General features: G+C 39.4%; 1 protein-coding gene across 3 annotated transcripts; it reads left to right on the top strand.

The window, feature by feature from the left end:
• The first annotated feature begins 1643 nt into the window (after positions 1–1643).
• sufu (suppressor of fused homolog (Drosophila)) lies at positions 1644–12553 on the top strand. Of its 3 annotated transcripts, none has more exons than XM_025897679.1 (12): positions 1644–2002; positions 2350–2484; positions 2757–2893; positions 5084–5226; positions 6140–6225; positions 6734–6806; positions 7978–8131; positions 8238–8340; positions 8808–8942; positions 10736–10874; positions 10958–11026; positions 11124–12553. In XM_025897679.1, exons 1-12 carry the CDS (start codon positions 1854–1856, stop codon positions 11211–11213), a joined length of 1413 nt encoding a protein of 470 aa, XP_025753464.1. In that variant the 5' UTR covers positions 1644–1853; the 3' UTR covers positions 11214–12553. The 3 variants fall into 3 exon arrangements, 2 of the variants coding, with proteins under 2 accessions (XP_025753464.1, XP_013124584.1); XM_013269130.2 differs by having other exon boundaries at positions 7975–8131; XR_003213555.1 differs by lacking the exons at positions 10958–11026; positions 11124–12553 and adding an exon at positions 10502–10586 and having other exon boundaries at positions 7975–8131; positions 10736–10820.
• Positions 12554–12892: the final 339 nt, after the last annotated feature.

Here is a 12892-nt window from a genome sequence, read left to right as displayed (position 1 = left end):
AAACCATGCCCCCTTTTGTTAATGCACCGTCCTTTTTAGTTTTAATTTGTGCCATTTGCAATGGAGGCGTTCTCTCAAAACAGCTCCCAGATGTGTCTCTGAAAGTCAGTCTGGAAAAAGCCATACACTCTACACAAAGTCTTTTGATAATGTCTGGAAGCGTCATGACAGGACAATACATCATTTCCAACCTCACCGAAGAAATCTCCCATTTTGGTGTGTGTGGGGGGTGGGTGGGGGGTGAGTCCTTCAGGCTATACTCGTTTCTGGGACTTGTGCCACAGTGGTTAGAGTGGGACTGAAATCATGGAGAACATACTATACTAGATTTGAACCAAACTTCACTTGGATTAAACAGCATCACAGGATACAGTTCTTTAGGTTGTTATATAATATGTAGCAGTAGTTACTAGTGTGACACTGCATGTGATAAGGCACAAAGAACATATGTGCAAAAAAGGTTGCCACCTCTTAGTGATGAGGAATCTTTAGATAATGTATTTACATTTATTTATCACTATTATATACAGCATTACTATGCTATAACACTGTGTTTTGTCATTAATGCATTCACTCTATTGAAAGAAATGCTTATGTAATGAACTTGGTGTTTCTTTAGAAATGTAATAGCTCTTTGGATTCATACTTTTTTCAAAAAGAAATAATACTTCCCTCCCTTCTTGTTATCATTCATTTAGAATCCAGGAAAGCTTCTGAAATGAGAAAAATCTTGAATAATCTTTAATTACTATTCACTGGAGATGTGCACTTTCATAACAGATAGTCCAGATTATGCTGTGTTATAGCCCTTGATATGTTTGCATTTTTATTCAAAACATGGAACACACAGTGTAGTGTCTTAGTGACTGCTCAGTCATGGTCACATCTTAACTTGTTGGCCTCTTCAAAGTAATTACGTTTTTCAGGCTGATTTTGATTGAAATCTCTGACTCTAACTGATAAAGTAAACACTTTATCAGAACAGTAAAAGTGTCTAAACAGTGGGTGGATGGTTATTGCATGGGCGTAAAGCGAGTAACTACTTTAAACACGTAAGTTGATTTTAAAGGCACGTCAGTATTTCTGTTATATGATATGTTTTACCTTACCTTAGTTCACACAAAACTAATTACTTTTGGAGACTATCATTTTACAGGACATACAGATTAAACAGTAAAAAAAAACAAAAAAAACAACCCAAAACGTTTGAATTATTTCCATTTAACACATTTAACTGCAACTGAAAAAAAAATCCTAAAATTTAATGCAAGACTTTTTACAAGGAAATAATTTAACAAGTAACAGACAGTACATACTCTATTTGAAAGGTTTTTTGCTGGTTATATTCTGTACATACACGTCACATGGGAGTTAAAGGATTTTTTTTCTCAGCAAAGTATTTGAATGAGTTTCTACTTTTTTGTTGGCTGTTTTTTGTTTTTTTGTCTTTTTAACTACCTAGCCATAATTTGCCTACTTAAAAACGTTAATACCCCAACCCTGAAAGTGCATGTCCCCTTAACTGTTTGATAAGTATCATTTCAGCCAATTACATTTATCCACAAATTCACACAACCGTTATCTTTATTTTCATTGGCTACAATATGCTGCCAGTCACTGACGCAATGGCCTTTCTCCAACCAATGGTAAGGTAGTTTCTTTGTAAAGGATGAGCAACAGGCGACTACCGAGTGGGGCAACAGAAAAGAGTTTATCTTTTGTTATTACACAGCAGTACTCGTCTGAAGCTTTTATGGTTTAGTTTAGCCTAATTTTGAACAAGTGGTAGTTGCCATCGGTAACTGTATATACGTTGTTTCTATAGAGTAACCCGGTTTATTCGAGGTCGTGGCATGGATGAGGTACGGCCTACCAGTGGTGCACAAGCCCACGGGCTGGTGCAGCTGTTTCCTCCTGGGCTGCAGGCTATCTATGGGGAATGTCGGCGACTTTATCCCGAGCAGGCAAACCCGCTTCAAGTAACAGCTATTGTAAAATATTGGTAAGTAACCCATATTGCTGTTTCTCGTCTGACATGCGTGCGGGCATTAAATTTGTACAATACATTTAATCTAATAATGGCTAAATATTAGCCTAGAACTAGCTTAGCTTCCAAGCTAACATTGTAGCTAACCCAACATCCAGAAGCCATACTGTAGTTACTGTTATTCGGAAAGTTTGAGAATTTCTCTTCTAAGCCATACTGGCTTAAATCCAGCTTTTGAAATGTGTCTCACTACGTTTATACGTATAAATGACTTCCATTGTAACCCAGATGTCTTTACATTGGGGTGTCCACTGACAACAATAACAAAACTGTACATGCTTCTCATTTTTTGCTTCTCATAGGCTTGGTGGACCAGATCCGTTAGACTACATCAGTATGTATAGAAATGTAGGTTGTCCAGCTCAGGACGTCCAGGAGCATTGGCACTATGTGAGCTTTGGACTCAGTGACCTGTATGGGGATAACCGTGTTCATGAGTAAGTACTGTGTGTCAGTAACACAAATCTTGGTTTTTAAACGCCCCTCTGTGTGACCGTTTATTGAATGTGGGAAGTCATTTTGACCCATACAATATTTTAGTTATCAGCCCTTTACTAAATGTCCCCTCCTGACCAACTGTGAACTCTGAATAGTTTGTTCATCTCAATAAGTATTTGGCTTTTCACACCCCTCATGCACATAAGAATAACACAAAAGTATAAGTGCTGACATTTTGTCAGTCCATCTTCTCATAAAGTTTGTTTGTCAGATTTACAGGGCCAGATGGACCAAGTGGGTTTGGCTTTGAGCTCACTTTTAGACTCAAAAGAGAGGTGGGGGAGACCGCACCTCCAACATGGCCAGCTGAGCTCATGCAAGGTTTGGCTCGCTATGTCTTCCAGTCAGGTAAGGGCACAAAGCAGTTTTGCAATTTAAAAAAATGTTTGCATGGATAAAGGTCATATTAAAAGACAATCAAACAGAAGAATTGGAAGAGGTCAAAAACTTTATTGTGGGTAGTTTTGCAGCAAAAATATTTGTAGTAGTGAAGTAGTACAGGGCTGATACTAGAGACAACCATTCATTTCATACTAACATTCATGCTTAGGGCACCACCATGCTGCCATCTTAAACAACAGAAACAAACTATATTAAGTTGTGATAATTCATCAAATTGAATGCCTTTCAGATTAAAAAAGAAATGTATTTTCATAAATAAATTTTGTTTTATTTTTGTTGCTTTAAACATTGTATAGAAAATAACTGAATAATCAGCAAAAGACTGGTTAAGTGGTTAAAAAAATAAATAGATCGTTGTACTGTGATGTCATATTTATATCTTGACGTGAGTGCTGTCTTTTGGGATGTCTTTTCCATTCATAGAGCACCAGGTGTCACTCAAAGAGAATGGAAATAACGTGACTGTTATACTATTCCTTTCACTATTACCATATCTCAAACAAGTGTAGCGTCTGTGGGAGATTTTTAGACTGACGTGTTTCGCCTCTTTCGGACATGCTTACCCTTCCATTAATCTTATAGTGTCATGTTGGGTTCATATTTGAATGTGCACCCTGGTCAGTTCGCCATGAAGATTGAAACTGCAGACTTACTGCAATCAGACCTAGTTAAGTTTATATATTGTAAACATGACACAGTCTAAATTGTGAGTTGCATTAACACACACAATGTTATGACTGTGCATGTTGCTGCAGTTAATACCTTTTAGAACTTTCAGCAAAGATCAAAACATTCATCTTTGTTGCATTTTTGCTACATCCGATCTATAGGATACATCTCTGATCAGATCAGTGTGCAAGAGTTTGAAATAGCCGCTGTAGCCTTTTACAGTGGACAAAAAGCAAAGATGGCTGGAACTGAACCACCAACCTTTCACTTGCCACTGCACTGTGGGGCTGATATCATGGTTCTCTTATTACTGATCTGAATAAACAGTATCAAGACAGCCACTGAAACAGAAAGGTAAAGTTATTCCCGAAAGAGGGGATAGCTTGTTAAAAGAAATGCATATCATGGCTCTGGCAGTGTTCCAGAGATTTGAAGAATCTACGTAATGGTGCACTGATACTGGTTGGTGGCACATGGTGGCCCAAAATCTGACCAAGACACTTTGCTGTTTTGTTTTGTTTTTGTTTAGTTTTTTTTCCATTTTGCAGCCATCTGTAAATTCTTGGTCATTCACTTAACAAATTGTAACACAGTGTACTTATTTGTCACAGTTTGTTTGCAGTCTAGCAAATGATTGATCTGCAAAGTTTTAATGTGATAACTCTCTATTGGCCAAGCAAAAACATTGTGGTGTGCCAAAGAATGTGTTCTTTGTAAAGGTAGCTTGAAATCCCAGTGATGCATGTAAACAAGCTTAACTAGAGGAGTCTGCTCTGGGCATCATTTATGTGTGTTGTAGCTCTGGGTATTCAAAGGACATCTAATTTCCCTTTTGTTATCTTTTGCTGTTTTTAGTAGGATTGTTTTCACAAGTTACAAACAAAACAGTTGTGGTAGTGTGAATATATGTACTCTGCATGGGTGTATACACTGTTGCTAAGTTCCTTTGAATCCAACATTTGTGTAAATAATGTAATTTGATAGACAAGAAGGGAGCATGCAGAAAGTTTTTACTCCAGACTCACCTCTACTCAGTCCTTCTCTGCTTTCCAGCTGGGGTCAATTTGTGTGTGGGTGGGCTAGGCCCCTAAGCTAAATGAATGCTGATTCCTGGCCATCTACCCCCCTCTCGTTTCTCCTGAAGCAAGTCTGGCGTGGGCGCATGTTACCTCCCAAACAGTCAGATTAGCTTTGACGGAAATGTAGTTTTTATGGTTTTCTTTCCATATTTGGGTCTCATTTTGACTGTTTTTCCTCTTACTCACGCTACCTCTTTTTCTGATCTGCCTCCCCTCTTCTCATGTTGCTGGACCTTTCCGTCAACGTTTATGTACAGTCAGATGATGAAATGTAGGAAAGTAAGATTGTATGAGCAGCCATGACAGGGCGTCTGCTAGACAAATTATAATCCAATGATTTGTTATTATTTAAAAAATAATGTCTTTTTTTTTCTCTTCACTTATGCAGAAAACACATTTTGTAGTGGTGACCATGTATCGTGGCACAGTCCACTAGACAACAGTGAATCTCGTATCCAGCATATGTTGCTTACAGAAGACCCACAGATGCAACCAATTCAGACGCCATTTGGCACAGTGAGTTTTCTCCAGGTGAGTTTTTAATGTCACTTGTCACTAGTGTAATCCACTTGACAGTAGGCTCCAAACGATTCTGTGTCGAGCTATTTAATGTAAGATTTGCGGTATTGCGTTTGTGTCTCTTTGAGTAGGTTTTTGCTGGGTTATGCAAACTATGTAAACATTGTTGTGAAGTCCTTCAAAAGTCCAACAGCAGAGGATAGCGGTGGCTGTAGCTCAGGAGGTAGAGCAGGTCATTTACTAATCGGAAGGTTGGTGGTTCGACTGGCTGTTCCAGTCTGCATGCCAAATATCCTTGGGCAAGATACTAACCTCAAGTTGCTCTCAGATGCATCGGATGGAAAATGAATGTCTGTGAATGTTAGCTAGAAAGCACTTCCGTGTGCTTGTGTGAATGGGTGAATGAGGCAAGTTGTATAAAGGGCTTTGAGTGCTCAGGCAGAGTAGAAATGGGCTATATAAGAACCAGTCCATTTACATTTTACATAGCTTAATGTCGATGATGCTGTTCATGGCTCACATAGTTGTTGGCTTAAAAGTGGCAGCAGAGTTCAGTGTGAACAGGAGACGCTCAGAAATCAAAGATTTAAAAAAAAGCCACAGACAGGTGGCTACAATGGATGCTTTTTATTCTTTTGTTTTTTTAGCTGATATTACTGCGTTTTTCTATGGCTGAAGGACCAACAACGAAGAGTAGCTTGCAGACCTGTTGTTTGTGACACCGCCCCCTTGTGACGGTAAACGGTTGCAACAGTTGACTGTAGGCAAATGAGAAGAGGAACACAGTATCAAAAATCCATCTTGAATTGTCAGATGATTTTTTGGCAGTTATTCAATATTATGTAATGTTACCCAATATTAATAAAATATGTATGGGGTGTTTTACAACAGTTGGTGTAAAAACCATAAAATTTGTCTCTTGTAGATTGTGGGAGTATGTACAGAGGAGCTGCAGGCGGCCCAACAGTGGAATGGACAGGGTATCCTGGAGCTGATGCGTGGAGTCAGAGTGTGAGTAGAACTGTGTAGCAGGTGATCTGGTCAAAGCTAGTTTTACGTTTTTATTCTGTTGCTTAGCTTGGATTTACACGTAGGTGTTGATTAGTCAGACCCTACGTGTGATTTTTCTGTAGAACTCTCATGAAAGTCATCATTTGAAGTGGAAAGTATAACTTGACTTTAGCATTACACACATATTTTTTCCCTTTTTAGTTCACTCCATATCCGGCAGAGAAAATCTAAATGATTGACCTGCTCAGACACAGTATTTTTCTCGTTTTTCTTTCTTTCTTTTTTTACAGTTGCCTGTAAATGGTCAATCATTGAACTTGTAGGAACTGAGTTGAATAGAAACACCATTATGTGAATGCCACTTTGTTGTAGATTGTGTGCTGTTCAGTTTGAGTACATTGTGAGCAGCAAGTGAAGAGCATAGTTACTTGTTAATGTATTAACTTGGTGTGTTTAACTTGGAGTTAATGCTGACCTGAACTAATGGTGATGCTTTTCCTGTGCACAGAGCCGGTGGCCCCTGGCTAATCACTGACATGAGGAGAGGAGAGACCATTTTTGAAATTGATCCACAGCTACAAGTAAGCTTTACTCAATTCTGCACCATGTTGCTTTTATACAGTATGACATAAAGAGGCATTTTTATGGTCTTTAATTATTTATTTATTTTGTGTTCTGTTTTTGGAAATGTTTGTCATGGAAACGTAAGCATTATCAAAATCTACTATTTTATATATTTTTAATTTTTCTGTAAAGAGTTAAGCTTAGTGTGACTCAAACGAAACCTGTTGCCACTATATAGAAGATCAGAACAAGTAGCACTGTCTTGCGTCCTGTGGCTCTAGAGCAGGGATGTCAAACTCACTGTCAGGTAGACTCTGGCCCCCCAGGCCTTATGTTTGACACGCCTTATCTACAAAAAGCATACAATAGGGTGTGAGCAGGGAAACTGTGGTACTGTGTCAGGTCGTCAGCAGAGGAGAAGAAGTATTTGAAGGTAGTGCAGGACATTTATGAAGACAATGAGACAGGGGTGAGGTGTGCTAGATGGAGTGATAGATGGGTTCAAGAGACCCACTCTGTTGGTGGAGAGGGAGTGGCACTAACAAAAAGACAAGAGGCTGAGCTGGAGGTAGGAGAGCTGAAGATGCTAAGATTTTCTTTGAGAGTGACCAGAATGGATAGGATTAGAAATGAGCATGTCAGAGCAGTTTCAAGACAAAGTTAATGAGGCAAGGCTGAGATGGTTTGGACATGTGCAGAGGAGGGATAGTGGATGTATTGGACAAAGCATTTTAATCTAGGATATAGAGCTGGCAGGCAGAAGGAAAATGGGAAGACCACAGAGAAGGTTAATGGATGTAGTGAAGGAGGACATGCAGAGGGTTGGTGTGACAAAGGAAGATGCTTGTGATAGGGTGAGATGTTGGTAGATGGTCTGCTGGGGCGGCCCCTAAAGGGAGCAGCCAAAAGAAGTAGTAGTGGTTGAAAAGAAACCATTTGAAGAGCTAATTGGTACTGGTCAATGATTTGTTGATATTGGAAGCAAAATCTTGTACAAAGCACTTTAAAGGGAACCTTTTCTTTCCGTATGTTGTTGTTGTTTTTGGTTTGTTTTGCTGTTGCAAGTTTTATCACCTCTTTTTTGCCTGTAGATATTTATGCATCATTTTCATTTCTGAAGAAGTTGACGTTGTGTTTTATGTGAGCTTGTGTTGACGATTTGTGTATATTCCTTGCCTATCTAAGCAGGAGAGAGTGGACCAGGGTATTGAGACAGAAGGCTCGAACCTGAGTGGGGTCAGCGCCAAGTGTGTGTGGGACGATCTGAGTCGGCCGCCAGAGGATGAGGAAGACAGTCGATCAATCTGCATTGGATCACAGCCACGCAGGCTCTCAGACAAAGGTATGCCAACTTCCAAAGAAGCGCATACGATAGATACTCAAGCTGAGCAGAAATGCCTAACCTAATGAAATAATACTTGTTTCTGTCTTTGTTTGTGGGCTGACAGACACAGAGCAGATCAGGGAGACTCTGAGAAAAGGACTGGAGTTTAACAGCAAAGCAGCCCTACCACCTATCAACAGCCAGAAGCAGAGCCACGAGAGACCGCAGTGAGTGTTCCTCCTACACTCCAGCACTCACAATCTTAACATGGGTTCAGCTCAGCACAAGGGTTGCGCCAGGATAACTCCCTCCCTCTTGTGCTGTGACTCAAATCCCCAGTGACATCTGAACTATCATCACCGTTCTTTCTTAGCTACCAGCATATTATGTTGGTGTGTTGCTATTCTGTTGCTGTTTTTCTGTGGAATTTTGGGTCTTCTGCTGTATCAGGTAACTGCTTCATGAAAAGAGTTGCGAAATCTGTGTGTGTGTGTGTGCACTTGTGTGTGTGTGTGTGTGTGTGTGTGTGTGTGTGTGTGTGTGTGTGTGTGTGTGTGTGTGTGCACTTGTGTGTGTGCGTGAGCCAAAAAGCTGCCTTTTCCTTCTTAGTTGTGTTCTAACAGTCTCATCAATGAACATACCATTTTCTACTTCCTCACTAAGATTATTTTCTTCTTCTTTCTGTGTTTATCAGGAGTCGAAAGGACAGTTTGGAGAGTGAGAGCTCAGCAGCTATTGTTCCTCATGAGTTGGTCCGAACACGGCAGTTGGAGAGTGTCCATTTGAAATTCAACCAAGAGTCAGGCACACTGTTGCCCCTCTGCTTGCGGTAAAGCACCATTCTTCCTCTCCTACAGCCGCCGGGCAAATTAACCCTTTCTGAATGTATGTGAGACCGAAAGGATACCCCAGATATTTATTTTGAACAGGTGTGGCCGAGTATAATGGCATGTAGGACCACTAGTTCCTCAGGGGTGAATGAGGAGGCTTTCTGAAAGGCACCCTCAAATATCAGTTGAACTTCCTCCCATATGTACTTTGATATCACTTCAAAGTCTGAAGAAAATAACAAGTTAGCTGCTTTTTAGTGGCCGTAGTGTTATCATAAGTGAGCAGAATATGAAACGGCTTAAAGTCGATATTAATGTTACCTGTAACATCAGAGAACTGACATTCAGGAATTTAGTATTTGTTAACAGTGGACTGTTGGACGTAGACTCTGATCCTCTGTATTTGTCTAACATGTTTTGGTGTTTTTACATCTATTTCCTGGCTTTTCTTAAACAGAGAAGTCAACCGAGGTTATTAGTGTACATTGACAGAGCAACTGAATCAGTGCTGTCAACACAGCATGTGGAGAATGTCTGGCTCTCCTTCCTGCTCGCCTACACAGTGAGAAGTGTATCAAACAGCAGGAAGAGAATTTAGGACAAAGATAGTACATTAATACGGATTGGCAGATATAAATTCTATGTTAAAGTTACCTCCATATGTTCATGACAGTCACATGGTCTATAAATCCTTAAAATTTCAGCCAGCTTACATTGAAGAGAAAAAAAAATGTTAATCTTAAAATGAGAAAGGGAAGAGAGCCTGCACTTGGTGAAAGCAGTCCGTTATTGACAAAAAGAATGCAGCTATTGCCTCTAACGTGAGTTTTGGAGTTCACAGTCCAGTAATATCTGGATTTGGTTTACTTTTTACTGGGGGTATAGGTGACATTTATAGGAATGTGTATAACCAAAGAAAATGCCATTTAAGTCTCCTTCGTACCGGTTCCCTCTAATGCTGAAGTGACAAATGGCAAACTTGCAATAGGAAACAATAAGATTTCTGATATACTCTGTGACTTGTGGAATTTACAATCCAGTAATATCTGGATTTGGTTTACTTTTTGGGGGGGGGGCACAGGTGACATTTATAGGAATGTGTGTAACCAAACAAAATGCCAACTGAGCGGACTATCCAATAGGAAGTCTCTTTCCCAGCAGTTTCAACCTGCTTTATTTTTAAACTCATTTTTAGGAGAGAACAAGCTTAGAGTTACTGTACAGAGAGAGCTCTGTGTAAAAGGAGGAGAAATGTGTTGAGAACACAGTGTTATGTCCCAGTTATGTGATACCGCCATGAAGGGCGATTATGTCATATTTCCTACAAACTGTCCTCTCTGATATTAATGAAACAAATCTTTTGGTTGTGATAGGTTCTTTTTTCTATTCCTCCCATTGAAAACTGCTGAATACACATAGTGTTTCTCTTAATTTAAATTCATTTAAATAATTAAGTGACTTTAAATGTTTACGATTATTTCCCTGAATTAGAAAAGGATTTAGTTTAATTCTCGTGGTTATTTCAAGCATTTTGACCTTGATTTATTATCTTCAACAGGTCAGTTCTTTAAGGCTTCCTCTGATGCAAAATGGCAAACTGCCTATCCTCAGTCATCACAAAAAAAATGTTCAGAAGATAAAAGGTTAAAGCTTATAAATTTTAAAAGCTTACTAGCACTTTCTTTATGACATAAGAAATCTTGTTTTATGGCAAACATAAATGAAAACAAACACAACTTATGAGTGTAATCATGTGGTTAGTTCATACTGGATTGTGTTTGATCTTTTACAGGGGGCGGTTGCTCCACGGGAGACACTTCACATATAAAAGTATCAACGGAGACACGGCCATCACATTTGTGTCTACAGGAGTTGAAGGTGCTTTTGCTACTGAAGAGCATCCCTATGCAGCTCATGGCCCCTGGCTTCAGGTACCCACATGGAAACTCTGACCTCTGGCTGGTGCTTTCCTGTTTAATGAGTTTATTTTCTAAATTCTGTTCTCCTTTCATAGATTTTGTTGACTGAAGAGTTTGTGGAGCAGATGCTCGGGGATTTACAGGAACTCAACACTCGTGATGAGGCAAGCAAAAACCCCTTGCAGGTTACTTTTTACTTTCAGTTTTAGGCACTGTGACTACACGCCTGGTATACCTTGCATGTGTTTTCTCTTTCTGCAGACAAAGTTGCCAAAGGAGTACAGCTGGCCAGAAAAGAAGCTGAAAATCTCTGTTCTACCAGACTCCGTATTTGATAATCCACTCCAGTGAGACTGACACAGAGATGCTTGCTCTTTTGAAAATGCCAAGAAAAAGACGTGTAAACACTTCCAGAGTGGACCATCAGAAACAGCAGACCTCCCTGGACTCTCAGAGGCTGTCAGAGCTTATAGATACGTTGTTCCCACTGTGGCTGGCCTCAACTGTTTCACTCCAAAAGATGATCTGAGAGATGAACTAAACATTTCTGACTGTTACCGCATTCTCAGACTAGCACCATTGTTTACAATATCTGTATGAGGCTTTTGAGACTATCAAACCAGCCAGTCCAGATGGTTGACCTGTTAGAACAATCCTGTTGGGCAAACTGGATGCTGTCAGTCCTCCAGGTAGTCCAAAATATACATCACTAATGTAGTTGAGCATACATCCTGTGATCTCCTGACATGCTGTCTAAAGCAATAACTGAGCAGCAGTTCTCAAAAACACTTCTATTTATTCCAGTGGCCTTCGAAAGGGAAGAAGAATAACCAGTTTAAACATTTTTTATCAGTGTTGTTTTTAAACTGAGCTGATGTGTATAGTATTTACAAATGCTGGACATTTTTCTCTGAGATGTTTGTGGTCACGCCAAAGTTTTAACCATTTCTGTCTCAAATGTTTCATGTTTCGGTAACACTAGTCTGACGGTTAATCATTATCTCATAGCCTGTTATTAACTGTCACTTTTAAGTACCTGGCAAATGCTACAGGTATAACCACCTCGATCACTCTTCTGTGCCAAGATTATAACTCTAGTAATGAGTTAGGTTTGTTGAATGTGCACCCCCCCCGTTTTCTCACACAACACCCATGTGTAGTGTCACTGTTGTAGATGTTAATAGACTGTAATCTGTGATCATGGCCTCCTCAAATGCAGTGTCCAGTGCCTACATATATGTAACATATAATTTGGATCAGTGGACCTGTTTAAAAATGAGTAAACCTCCACAGTGCCTTTCCCTCTAGCTGGAGGGGGGAAAAATCCCAACATATTTTCCGTTGATTGTCAACGCAGCCTGAAGCTCCTGGATTGTTTGGACACATCATTTCGAATCGAGCCTGCTGCATTCACTCTCTTTTTCTGATACTGTTATTTCACTCCATATTTATGCCAAAAAAAGAAGACTACTTTTACTACAGCGTTTTCCTACAGAAATGTACTCCATAAAACGTGATGTTACCGTTTTCCTTTTCTTTTTTTATTCAGAATGACAAATAAAGTTTAGATTTTTTGTACTGAATTTTTTTAAGCACTATCTTTTTGACTGAACTGGCTGATTGTAATCCCAAGTGCATTAAAGTGTGTATGTATGTATTTACACAAATAAAGCTGGAACACTAATTCAGAAGTACTGTGGGGCATTATTTTCTAATTTTTATTTATTTTTTTCTATTTTATTGTGATTTCCTGTAACGTGCAAAACAATAGTATTACACTTTTTCTGAAAGGTTTATAGGTAGTAAGTAAATTAATTATTTATGGCTATGTCGAGGTTTCCATTTTCAAACTTTCAGACTCCCAGAAGAGTAAAAAGCTCTGGTGGTCTAGTTCAGGGGTGTCAAATGTGGATTGTGGGCCAGAATCAGAACTCCAAAGGGTCCAATCTGTCCAGTTAGGTGGGTTTGAAATTAATATCTTCACTTTGTCATTAAAATCTTCTCAATTTGGAAGTGCATTAAAATGCATC

Source organism: Oreochromis niloticus, linkage group LG13 (assembly GCF_001858045.2).
Source record: "Oreochromis niloticus isolate F11D_XX linkage group LG13, O_niloticus_UMD_NMBU, whole genome shotgun sequence".
NCBI lineage: Eukaryota > Metazoa > Chordata > Actinopteri > Cichliformes > Cichlidae > Oreochromis > Oreochromis niloticus.
This window is presented reverse-complemented; position numbering and strand designations above follow the sequence as displayed.